General features: G+C 41.8%; 1 protein-coding gene across 11 annotated transcripts in view; it reads left to right on the top strand.

Moving 5' to 3' along the window:
• Positions 1-13403, top strand: part of PAK3 (p21 (RAC1) activated kinase 3) — a 247666-nt gene that overhangs the window by 173913 nt on the left and 60350 nt on the right. For 5 of the 11 annotated variants that reach the window (XM_073885710.1, XM_073885709.1, XM_073885708.1 and 2 more), the window contains 4 exons: positions 1837-1899; positions 3501-3545; positions 4676-4829; positions 6662-6699. In XM_073885710.1, the coding sequence (XP_073741811.1) occupies positions 1837-1899; positions 3501-3545; positions 4676-4829; positions 6662-6699 (300 nt within the window). The remainder of the gene's footprint in view (positions 1-1836; positions 1900-3500; positions 3546-4675; positions 4830-6661; positions 6700-13403) is intronic. The other 6 variants (XM_073885714.1, XM_073885713.1, XM_073885712.1 and 3 more) reach the window with 3 other exon arrangements.

Genomic DNA, 13403 nt, shown 5'->3' with positions numbered 1-13403 from the left:
AAGATCTGGCATCTTTGTTTTTAGATAGATGAAGGAAAAGATGTGGCTAAAAATATGTCCCCAGGAGGATCAGCTATCTTTTTCATACTAGTAAGGATCTCAATAAAAATGTACATTCTGAGATAATGAGTAATGTTGAATGCATTCAGAAGAAAAATTTTTTATAATATCATCACCACTGATTCTTGGGTTCTAAAACCAGAGATAATTTTAGATGTTGAATAATTAAATTTTCTGTTTTGTAACTTGACGGTTAGTAAGTAAAATCATATGACTGAGTGAACCAAAAAGGGGCGGGGGACAAATTGACTGGATTTGGAGAAGCAAACCATGTCTCTGAATTGACTGCCAAATTGCCTTTTTTTTTTCCAATTCCAGAAGTACGTAATATGAGAATAAAATCAAAACGGAGTAAACATCTTGGCCTTGTAAAGTGACATGAGCTGATTATTTCTATACTCCCAGTAGTAAGCAGAAGAGAACGTAAAGAAATACTGATGTTAATAAAGTTGAGACAGTGGTAGGATTTAACCAGTTTCATCCATGAAGTCAGAAACATTATTCAAATGGCCTTGGCTGCTGTCACCTCCAAAAATAATAATAGTAATAATAATAATAATAATAATGATTTTTATAATCTGAACAAAGATGTTACGACTTTTTTGACATTTGAAATAGTCAAAGCACTTCAACTTTGTAAATGTGGTCTAATAACTCTTCCCTGTTTTTATTTTAAGAATGTTATGCTTGCAGTTGTGACCTTTTTTGTTTTCTATGTGCTTTTCTTCTGCTTTAACTTCTCTTATGTTTTATTGCTGTCATGCCACGTTTTCTTTTTCCTTCCTTTTGGTCTGATGTGAAAGCTCTCCCTCCACTATTCTCATGTGACATTCTGGTTCCTTTCCAATTTTTTAAAAATATTTTCTGCTCTTTCCAACTTGCTTGACATCTTATAATACAATATATCTTGAGCTCTTTCTTTGTTCTTTTGGGGTTCCGAATGGAAATGAAAAAAAGTGAATCACCATCATCTTGCTGACTGCATTTTCACTTGGCCATCAGTTAGAACCCAAAGAACCCACCAGAGAGGGCTGGGGGTGGGATATGTGATGGGCACTCTTTCCAATTGTGACCAACAGTTTGATGCAACTGAACCCAACCAAACCCAAACCTGCCCCACCCCACCCCACCCCACCCCCGCCTCCCCCACACCCAATTTAAAATAAAGCAGCTGTTTGGATGCAGGCGGTTGTTTGAATATACAGACAGACACAGGCTAAATTTGGAAATCTGATGCATTTATTGTCCTCTTGGTTGTCTTTTGAAACTACTTGTCCACACATTATATTTAAAGATGCCAAATTCTGCCCTTTTCAACTCTTTTCACCTTCGGTTTACATTTACTAACTTTTAAAAATGCCAAATGATAATAAGCTTTTAAAATCATTTTGTTGGTAGCATTTAAAATTGGGTCCTATTTGCCACGGTGCCACTAACGTATTGTGTGTGTGTGCGCGAGCGCACATGCACACGCAGAGGAGGGGGAGGGACACATTACCAAATTTGATTATTGCTGTCGTTTAGGTTGAATTTTGAGCAATTTGTTGACTGTCTTGTTCAGTTGTCTTCCAAGGGCCTGTCACTGTGAATATTTGGACGCCAATTTGGTGTGCCCCTTGGTGATTGTCCTATGGCTAGTTGGCCCATATAACCTTGTACACCTGGTTATACGTTTGGACCTTGAGATTCAAATTAGGTTGGGAGGTGAGATTTGGGGTACTAAACTATGAAAAGTCCTTACCCTTTATATTGCCATTTTTGTCCCAAATACTTCAGAACTCCCCCTTCCAGACTTCTAGACCTGTGACGGTCGCTTCAAGTCAATCAGAGGGAAGAATGGTATGAGTGATATACATGATCATTTCTTATGATAAGATAAATGCTTGGCCTGTTGTATCATGCTGCCATTCTCCTGGGCTACACCGGACAATCCCCAGCTTGTTGTACATCTGGTTGTTATTGTACACGTGGTCAGGCATTGATATGTGCTCCTGCTTCTGATGCTCATACTTCTAGGTCTCCATTAGCTGTCTTAACTTTTGGGATTTGTACCTCAATCTGGAGTAATGAGATGGCTATCTGATGATGTGCCTTTGTGGCATACATTCAAATTTAAGTGTCAGGTCTCATTGATCGACTAGCTTATCTCAACTTCTCAAAGAAACAAGAAATTATGTCAGCAGGGTAGTCATGTGGTAAGTATAGTTGTCTGAAGGATCTTCTGCAATTGACAGCATGTTTTCCTGCTGTCTAGTGATCACGAGACATTTATTTATCACAAAAGTTTAGAACTGCCATCAGAATGTATAATAACTGCAAATATTCTAATAACTACGGTAATGATCATGCCAGTGATGTCTGCCCTAGTGGTTATGTGCAATGCATACCTGGTCTTATAACACTTAATAACTCCTTTGGCCATTACAGTATTAACCAAATGCTATTAATTGCACTTAGAATCAGAACTGGGATCATGCATGGGCTCCTGAGTTCAAATATGTGGCTTAAGGCTTTAGCATCGAATTGCGTGATTAATGCATGTCAAAGTGTCGTTTCACTGTGCTTGGAGTAACCCCAAATGCCAGGAATCAAAGACCTGTATCCCAAATCAAACCAGTTGGGTTGAAGCATGTTTCTGTAGCTTTGGAGACAATCTCTTTATTTAGATAAAGCCATTACCTTATACCCGATCTTATTTTGTGGGAAGCCGGGACTTCCAAACTGCAGCATTAAAATGGAAATTGTTCATATATGGTTTGAAATGAAATGGTTTCCCTTTCCCTGGTCTAAAGAAACTCAAAGGTAGAGTCTGGCTGTGTGGGAAATCCTTAATCTAGTTTTCCCTAAACCAGTCACGACTTTCTCGCTGCAACGTGCAGAAGAGTCGCATCAATGAGAATGCAGTTAAATTTAGCATCCCCATGTCGCCATCCTGTCCATTTTAGCCACACAGACACTTCCACGCTGAAACCAGAAACGGTTAACCAGAATTGAGAGCTGAGATTTGTAAGTTCATCACATGGCCATCGGCTACCTGTGATCACCTGGTTGTAAATACAGACTTACAAATTATCGTTAGAGCTTTTCATGATACCATCCTTCTTCCCTCCAAAGTCATGTTTCTGCCTTCTGGTAATTTCTCCAGTCCTTTAACGGTAATTCTTACTATTGTGTACTTATGGAGGAAGCATCTGGCCCCAAGTGGAATTATGCGTCCCAACTTGAGAATGTTGTCTTTTTTTCCTCTATTTCCTCAAATCTGTTGTCCTAGCCTGTCCTGCCCCTGATGGAGTTAAGACCTCTCGATTTTCATAACCGCCCCACTTGAGAAGGGATGACCCCCCCCATTCAGACCCATTGGTTTCATCTCCTCCCACCTTCTAAGTTGTCCCACATTCTGTTTTAACTTTCTTTTCTTTCTTTATTTACGTCCATTACAGCCAGATCTCTATGGCTCACAGATGTGCCCAGGGAAGCTCCCAGAGGTGCGTCACAGGCCCAAAAGAAGCTTGCATCAAAGTGCTTCTTTGAGATGTCATAGCACTGCAGCAGGTTCATGTGTGTGCAGTAGAGTTGTTGCTTGGCTTATCTCACTTTTTTGTTGTCATTCCCAAACTCTGGAGGCCCACGTCACACATTGTTTTGCCGAGACTTCAGAGGGCAAGGCCACATAAATTGTGTCTAGATGCACTTCAGGAACGATGTGTCTGTCTCTTGCTCCAAGCTGCCTTTGGAGGCTGGACAATTACGAAATGGGGACATCCGTAGGCTGGACATGTAGGAAAGAATGCTAAACGCTCAACGTGAAACTAACCTCTCAGCGTAATTGGTGCAATTGTCCCAGGTTAGATTTCCAAACGCTCCCTCCTGTCTGCTCTAAATGCTTTAGAGTGTTGCCAATTCTCACGAGGCTTTGGCACGGGCGTCACAGTCCCCAGGTTCCATGTGGCCAACGAACAAAGCGGGGAGGAGGGCATGGAGGGAGGAGAGGAGAAACTATTTAGCACCTCCGTGGTGTTGCTCCTCCACTATTCTATTTTTGCCTCCTCTCAATCCCCCTCTGTATTAAAGCCCTAGAGCACCCCCCCCCAAAAATTACATTTTATAATCACAAAGCGTAAACTGCCCGAACGAAGGTGAGGCTTTTCTTCTGTTTGGAAAGATCTTCCGATTACGACATGCCCAGAAACAGCATATGTGATTCCAGTCATATAAAATCCATTGATCTGCACTATACTATACTGTGCACAAATTTAGAGAAGTCTTGCTATGTCTGCCCTGAGTCGCCAGAAAATATAAGCTAAGCCGTAAACATCATTTCATGGATGAGCAGAATTAATATGGAGGTGATTTTCATGCGCTTTTTTTTTTCTATCACAGTCATACTCCCACCCACCCTTTTTAAGTTGGATCCTAGTTTTACCTATGTGTTTTAATTAGAGAAGAGAATGATTGCATTATTAAGTTACTAACTTTAAATCTAGAGTGTCACTTCAGTTTCCCAAGTGTAATCCTACAGGTAGCATGGGCTTCTTGGTGAAGAACTTTACTGGAACATAAAAATGCAGCTGCTGAATGTTCTGAGCTGCCATTCTCTCCCTCTGGTTGTCCACAGGGAATCCCTGAGCAGTGGGCACGGTTACTCCAAACCTCCAACATAACAAAACTGGAACAGAAGAAGAACCCACAAGCTGTCCTGGATGTTCTCAAATTCTACGATTCCAAAGAAACGGTCAACAACCAGAAATACATGAGCTTTACGTCAGGAGGTAAGAGGAAATCCAAGGCATCAAAGAGAGAAGAAGGAATTCCCATCTCAGAGCCTCAGGATTAGAACAGAATGCCTGTAGGGCATCTCAAGCCAGTCCTAGTGCCTTCTTCAAATGACCTCAGCGGCAGTAAATCGAAAGATGGGTTGGAAGGTGAAGTTGATATGAGGAGGTTTACCACTTGGTTGTTTTTAGAACTCAAGTAGGGGGAATTAATTGCTCAGTGAAGCAGCAGTTGTCAGGTTGAATCAGCAATTACAAATGTTTGGTCTCTGCACTGGCATGAAGACGACACTTAGTCACGTAGGATCAGGCCTTGTGATGTGTCCATGAGATAAGAGGTGTATGGATCCAGCCATGATCTCCTGAAGTTTTTTTATCCCTCCGATTCATTGAATTGGACCCTGATGATACAGCATGCATTTTGTGGTTGCCAGGCTATTTTGATCCAACCTCAGAATCAGGCTTAAAAAAAGAAATCATGTCTGGCTATTTATAAGAAATCGAAATGGCCATGTTCCTGCCAAATCCTGACTTCAGTTGCTAGCACGTAGACCTCGCCTTTGTTTGAAGCTTTGAGGTTCACATTTGCGCTATAAGCAACTGAAAAATATGTGCCAGACAATATTTTTGCATTTTGAGAAAGATGATCTGGGGTGCCTCTCTAGAACAACTTATTATTTAACATCTAAAAAAAGAAGAGCATCCTATCATTAGTGGCCCAGCTGTAAAGAGCCCCTACCTCTTGACATTGGTTTTAACATAGGGCAGGCTTGAAATATCTTCAAGGATGGGGCAAGGGGACACTTGGAAGGGGAGGAGTGTCTCATTTGGTCATAAGACATGTCAAAGCCCAAACTTAAGGCGTATAGTAATTCATGGGCTCCACGGGACGTTTTTAACTGAGAAGATAGCTTAACTGCTATTCTCCAGAGCAGGGAACCAAAAAGAAAAAAAGCCAGCAAGGAGAGGTTTTATGATATTTAGTCTTCCATGTAGAGTGAAATGTCTCAGAGATCCTAGTGACACTTCAAACAGGGCTTAATTAACGTGAGGAAGTCTAGAACTGTCCTCCGGGTTCACTGGAGAACCACAGGTGACCAGAACCAAAAGTATTTCATTCCAGTATTTCTCTGAGCTGCGTAAAACTCACCAGACACTCCATGGATGCTCTAGTGTTGGAGACTGAGGAATAGGGTGGGAGGAGGTGGGAGGAAGGAGAAAGAGAAAGGAAGGAAGGCAGGGTGAAAGGGAGGGTGGAGGAGGAGGGAGGGAGGGAGGAAGTAGGGGAGACATTCTGGATATAGGTGTATAGACTCATACCAACCAAGAGTAGGTAATCTTGGGGCACCTTGGTGACTCAGTTGGTTAAGCATCCAACTCTTGATTTTGGCTCAGGTCACAATCTCAAGGTCCTGGGATCAAGCCCTGCACTGGGTTCTGTGCTCAGCGGGTAGTCTGCTTGAGGGTTCTCTCTCCCTCTCCCTCTCCCTCTGCCCCTCCCCCTGCTTGCATACACGTTAGCACTCGCATGCACTCTCTCTCAAATAAATAAAATCTTAAAAAAGAAAGGAGTAGCTGATCTTGATATTCCTCCATATAGATGAGATTTGCTGGAGGCCTTCATTAAGGTCTATAAAATGACATGTGAGGGGGCAAGGGTGTGAGCTATTTTCAGAACAGTGATGTCATGTGTCATAGTATCTATTCAATACTGAACTGGAGAATTTCCTTCTGGTCAAAGGCATGCAGGTTAATTTTTTATTAACCCTGGTCTCTAAGTGAGGCAGGCTTCATGAAATAAAGGTGACATCTTTATCTTTACTTTCCAGATAAAAGCGCACATGGATACATAGCAGCCCATCCCTCGGTAAGTGAAAAACGGAAAATGGTTTGGAGTGATCAGTGTTTCTGGCAGTCCAACAGAATACCGTCACATAGATTCAGTTTAGATAGAGACTCTTTAAAAAAAAAAAGTCTTTTAAAGGTATAACTTAAGTCTATAAAATTCACTCATTTTTAAGTGTATAGTTTGATGAGTTTAGGCAAATGTATATACCAGCACTACCATTGCCACGATCCAGCTTTAGAATACTTTCATCACCTCCTAAGATCCCTTATACCTGCTTACAGCTATTCCCCATCCCACCCTAGCCCCAGGCAGTCACTGATCTGGTATTATGGGATTTGTCTTTCTAGACATTTCATGTACACAAAATAATACAGTATATGACCTTTGGGGATTGGCTTTTTTCACTCAGCATAATGCTCTTAGGGTTCATCCAAGTTGTGTGTTATTAGTAGTTTGTTCCTTTTTCTTGCAAAGTAGTATTCCATGGTGTGGATGTACCACTGTTTGTTTTAATAATTTACCCATTGAAGGATTTCTGGACCATTGACAGTTTTTGGCTCTTGCAGACAACACTACTATGAACATGCATGTATAAATCTTTATGTAGATAAATGTTTCTATTTCTCTTATACAAAGAATCATGAAAATAATAGTCATCTTGATAGTGGCTTCTCTTTACTCAACACTTACAATGTGCCAGGCACTGGGATGATAACATTTTACATTCACTTAACCTTTCTTGTAACCAGATGAGGGAAGTCTTATCATTGTCTCCATTTTATAGGTGAGGTTCAGAGAGGTAAAATAACTCATCTGAGGTCATACCACTATACTTCTGAGCGTCACCTGTTCCAATAAACTGAGATGCAGTGGGGGAGGTGACTTTGCCCAAACTCACGTAGATAGTCTGATCAGAGAAGTGACTAGAAAATAAGTAACCTAGGTCAAAGTTCTTAGAAATGATAGAGTATCTGCAAGAATACCCATAGGCATTAGATAGACAATTATCCTAGAAAAGGCTTACTTTGTGTGGTTTTATTTTGAAATAATTAGCATTAGTGAGAGTTTCCTAACTGTTGATTCATAGAGTCCTGGATAAGCAACCTTTTATAGAGGACAGATGCTGGCCCACTTGATGTCACCCTGGGTGACAAGTGTGATAGCAGTAGATCATTAGTGATAACAAGTTAAGGCTATGAAATAGTGTGGCAGTTCCTCAAAAATTAATAATAGAATTGCCATGTGATCCAGCAATCCCACATCTGGATTGATACCCAAAAGAATTGACAGCAGGTTTTCAAACAGATTTTTTATACACGCATGTTCATAGCAGCATTATTCACAATGTACAAAAGGTGGGAGCAACCCATGTGCCCATCAACAGACATATGGATAAATAAATGTGGTATATCCATGCCATGGAATATTATTCAGCCTTAAGAGGGAAGGACATTCTGGGGCACCTGGGTTGCTTAGTCTGTTGGGCATGCGACTCTTGATACTGGCTCAGGTCTTGATCTCAGCTCAGGTCTTGATCTCAGGGTCATGATGTCAAGCCCCATGTTGGGCTCCATGCTGAGCATGGAGCCTACTTTAAAAAAAAAAAAGGAAGGACATTCTGACCATTGACACATGCTAGCACATGGATGAAACTTGAAGACATTATGCCAAGTGAAATAATCCAGTCATGAAAAGACAAATGCTGTATGATTCTACTCATAGGAGATACAGAATACTCTGTATACTGAATTCTGTTTTTGCAAGATGAAAAGAGTTCTGGAGATTGCTTGCACAACAGTGTGAATATACTTAGCACTACTCAACTGTACATTTAAAATGGCTAAGATGGTAACTTTTATGTCATGTATATTTTACCACAATTAAATATAAAAATAAAAAAAGAATGAAGGCTCTGGACATAGGTGTTTAGTCTTATTGTATGAGTATTGAATGTGATAATGCATATAATATACTTAGTATACTACCTAGCACATGCTATATGTTTATTAAATGTAAGCTAAAGCAAAACTTCCAACCTTCCATGCTGAATACTTACCTCTCCTCCCTTGATTTACTTAATATCATTATTATATAATAAATACAAGCCGGGTATTCTGGCAAAGAAATAGTATTTTTTTTAGTTAGGTAGGTCAGTTATTTTAAACGCTAACCTGTTAGGATGGTCGGTAGATTGGTTTTTATTTTTGTCAACAGTTTATATCTCCTGAACTACTGTCCCTTTCTTTTGAACTTGCTTCTACTGGTTCTGCTTGTGGAATTCAAACTAAATCTACATAATGATCAAAATATTCCACCAAATCAGGAAAAAAATGATGTTCTCACTGTTTGGAGATGAAACAACTGGATATTTACTTTTTTCACATATATTTATCGAGTGCCTCCTTACAAGCGCTAGGAAATCTGGAGCTCATTCTGGTAAGGGAAGAGAAGTATGCACATCAAGAAACACAGTATAATATGGACCATGTTACATACCACAAAATATGTCCATTTGCTATGAGAACTCAGAGAAAAGAGATTACTTTCAGCTGGGTAGGAAAAAGGAAGCAGGCTCTTGTCTCAAAGGGCTTAAAGCTCAGTGCCTGGTACAAAGTAGGTACTTGGTACATATTTGTTGAATGTTGAGTTGGAAAATGCTTCATATAACAGGTCACATTTGAGCTAGATCGTGAAGGTCCGAGGGGATTTGGATCTGGAACAGATGGAGAAGGGCATTCAAAGCAAAAGGAAAAACATAAGAAAGGGCACAGTAGTGAGGAGAACGTGGGGACAAAATGGTGTGGTTTTGAATGAAGACAGATGCAAGAAAAGGAATCATAGGAATTACGCCTTGAACATTAAGTTGGAGCCAAATCATAGCGGCCCTTAAATGGTATTCCAAGAAATCTGCTCTATTTGCAACAATGTGGATGGAGCTAGAGTGTGTTATGCTAAGTGAAGTAAGTCAGTCAGAGAAAGACAAACATCATATTATCTCACTCATATGTGGAATTTAAGAAACAAAACAGATGAACATATGGGAAGGGGGCGGGCAAGGGGAGAAGGGGAAACCAACCATAAGAGACTCTTAACGGTAGAAAACAAACTGAGCATTGATGGAGGGAGGTGGGTGGGGGATGGGCTAGAGGGGTGATGGGCATTAAGGAGGGCACTTGTCGTGATGAGCACTGGGTGTTGTGTGTAAGTGATGAATCACTAAATTCTACTCTGGAAGCCAATATTGCATGGTATGTTAACTAAGTAAACTTTAAATTAAAAAAAAAAAAAGAAATCTGGCCTTTTCCGGTATACATTGGGAAGCCCTTGGAGTTCTTTGGAACAGGAGAATTAGGCAATGAAAGCTTATGCTTTGGGAACAGTTACCTAACAGCAAATGTCCAGAGTGAATTAAGGGCGGAGGGTGAGGCTGGATGAAGGGGAGACCAGCTGGAGGAGTTGCACAAGCATCCAAGCCGTGGGTGACAAGGGCCTAGGGGAGATGGTGGCAGCAGGAATGGAGATGAGGTTCAAGTGTTTAGATTATTGATTGGATGTTGGAGGAAGGGTCAAGGTCAAAGGTGACTGCAGGCTTCAAATGATTCAAGGGTAGCCAAAAGGGTGAGGATGCCATCCTTCGGGAGTTACAAATTTCCGTGAGCAGATGCTGAGTTTCCTATTGGACAGTTTGGAGTTTGAAGGGCTGGCAGGACTCCCAGGTGGAGATACTGATTAAACTGTTTAACCGAGGCTGGGTTTCTTTTTTTTTTTTTTTAAGATTTTATTTATTTATTTGAAAGAGAGAGACACAGCGAGAGAGAGAACACAAACGGGGAGTGGGAGAGGGAGAAGCAGGCTTCCCCCTGAGCAGGGAGCCTGATGCGGGGCTCGATCCCAGGACCCTGAGGTCCTGATCCCAGGATACCTGAGCCAAAGTCAGACGCTTAATGACTGAGCCACCCAGGCGCCCAGAGGCTGGGTTTCTGTTGATCGAATGGACTGGATTAGAACCTTAAGTTTAGATTGGATCCCTTCAGTGGGACTCAGCTACTTAGGAATGGGGAATTGAGAGAACCCCGTGCTCTCCTTATGGTTCCAGGGGGAGATTGCCTTGATGGTGCTTATGCTTTCTTGCATTAGAAACACTCCCAAGTAGACTCAGCTAGCTATCCTGTAAGATCTGATTTAATGGGATTGGCCAATCCCTTATAGACATAGCCTAAACTGATTACCAGTTTTGGCATCCTCTAATAGCCTGGGTGGGAATTACCACAGAAGCAGTGTTGTAGTCACTAAATATTTTAAATGAGTGACTACGTCATTAATATTGAATTCAGCAATACCTCCCATAGTCCTATGACATCTGCTTTACTGCTCACTCGTAGTAGCTTCTTTGATATGAGTGTATTAAATGCTAAATACTGTTCAGGGATCTACTCTTAAATTGCAGGCTACTTTAAAATTTTATATTTGTATTGGACCATTGAGAGTAAAGTAATGCATTTAGAATCCTGGACTAGTATTTTGAGTGGAAGGTAGCAACAATACTATGAATACATCATGATTTGTGCCCAGAGAACCTGGGTATACAGTTGACACAGATTGAGCTTTCGATTCGAAGTACTGGTTTATTTTGTTCATCTAGATTAGTAGTCCCTTTACTTCAGTGTGTATCAGAACTGCCTAGAGAAGGCACAAGTCAAAATGGAATGGAACCCTGAAATCTGCATCTTAAACAAGCACCACAAACCACGCTTCCCATGATCTGGAGACTCCAAGGTCCTTCTAATTCCTTTGACCTTTAACATGGAAGCTCAAAGAAAGAAGAGTTTCCTAAGGTAGTTCCTCTAGCTAGTGTATGCTCTAGAGCAGGGTTTGTAACTTAGAGTCCATACGGATGGGCTTTATAAAGATCTCTGAACCCTTGAAATCATATGGAAAAGCACATACCTACCTGTATGCTTCTGGAGAGATCAGCCAAACACTTGAGAGTTCTAAAAGACTCCAGGACCCCGCGCAAGTAAAGAATTACCTCCCTTGCCCCACCGTGTGGCACAAGAAGAGTATCACAAATTTTCAGTAAGACAAAAATAGTCTTTACTTGCTGGTTTGATTCCCGTTAACCAGAAAAACCTGTTAATAAGCAAAGCTGTTTATTAAACTCTAGCAGCAAGGAAGAGCCCTCCCTTTGTAGAGTTTTAGCAGTGTCTTAGAACGGGGCTGTTAGGGGAGAACATTTATAGGGTTTTAGAGCATGGCTATGTGATTTCATTTTATTTTATTTTAAGATTTTACTTATTTATTTATTAGAGAGTGAGAGTGCACGCATGAGAGAGAGAGAGCAGGAGCAGGGGCAGAGAGAGAGGGAGAAGCAGACGCCCTGCTGAGCAGGGAGCCTGACATGGGGCTCCATCCCCGGACCCTGGGATCATGACTTGAGCTGAAGGCAGACACTTAACTGACTGAGCCACCCAGGCGGCCCTTGATTTTATTTTTAAAGATTTATTTATTTATTTGAGAGAGAGATGGGGGGGTGATGGGCAAAGGAAGAATGAGGGAGAGAAGCAGACTTACCCATGAGCTCAGAGCCCCATGAGGGGCTCAGTCTCAGGCCCCTGAGGTCATGACCTGAGCGGAAATCCAGAGTCCGACACTTAACCCACTGAGTCCCCCAGGCGCCCCGTGGCTATGTGATTTTAAAGCAGGTCTTACAAGGCAAGGAACAGGTTAGGATTGTGCAGCGTTTGTGATTAAATAGCTTTAGGTTGGTGAAGTGAGAGTCTTCAGGAGAGTCTTGGTGAGCAAGCTGTTATTCTTACTAAGCAAAATACTTCAGTTGGTTCAGTCTTATCTTCCAAGAGCAAGCATTTCTTGAAGTAAGAAGCTGCTAGTTTTGCTTGTTCTCAGTATTGTTTAACGTAAGAACAGGAAAATATGCTCTCACTTGATGCTGTTTAACACAAGGGAAAGAAAGTATGCCCAGCCCCAGTATTATTACACAGGGATGGGAAAATATGCCCGGTCCTGGTCTTACTTAACATGGGGCCAGGAAATTATGCTGATTTCAGTTCTCAGGACCAAAGCCTGGTGTTACTAGGTCAACTAATGTTCCCTGGCCCAACCATCCTGCAAAACATAATGTCCCCTGGGGCACCTGGGTGGGTCAGTCGGTTAAGCATCTGCCTTCGGCTCAAGTCATGATCCCAGGGTCCGGGGATTGAGCCCCACATTGGGTTCTCTGCTCGGTGGGGAGCCTGCTTCTCCCTCTCCCTCTGCCTGCCGCTCCCCCTGCTTATGCATGCTCTCTCTCTCTCTCTCTCTCTCTCTCTCTGTGTGTGTGTGTGTGTGTGTGTGTGTGTCAAATAAATGGGTGGCTCACATGGTTGGGCGTCTGCCTTCGGTTCAGGTCATGATCCCAGGGTCCTGGGATCGAGTCCCACATCGGCTCCCTGCTCCTTGGGAGCCTGCTTCTCCCTCTGCTTCTCTCTCTCTCTCTCTCTCTCTCTCCCCCTCTCTCTCTCCCTCTGTCTCTCATGAATAAATAAATAAAATCTTTAGAAAAAAATAAAATAAATAAATAAATAAATAAATAAAATCTTAAAAAAACAGTGTCCCCTGAAGGCCACACATTCTTACTAACCAACCAGCCAACCTGACAGTATAGTGTCTGGTCCCAGATAAACAGAAACATTGGTCTTCCTCCTGCCCCACAAACCTTCAGAAGA

Source organism: Callorhinus ursinus, unplaced genomic scaffold (genome assembly GCF_003265705.2).
Source record: "Callorhinus ursinus isolate GAN/ISIS: 27379988/994484 unplaced genomic scaffold, GSC_fseal_2.0 scaffold65, whole genome shotgun sequence".
Taxonomy (NCBI): Eukaryota; Metazoa; Chordata; class Mammalia; order Carnivora; family Otariidae; genus Callorhinus; species Callorhinus ursinus.
The sequence above is the reverse complement of the archived record's forward strand: the minus strand, read 5'-3'. Positions and strand labels throughout refer to the sequence as shown.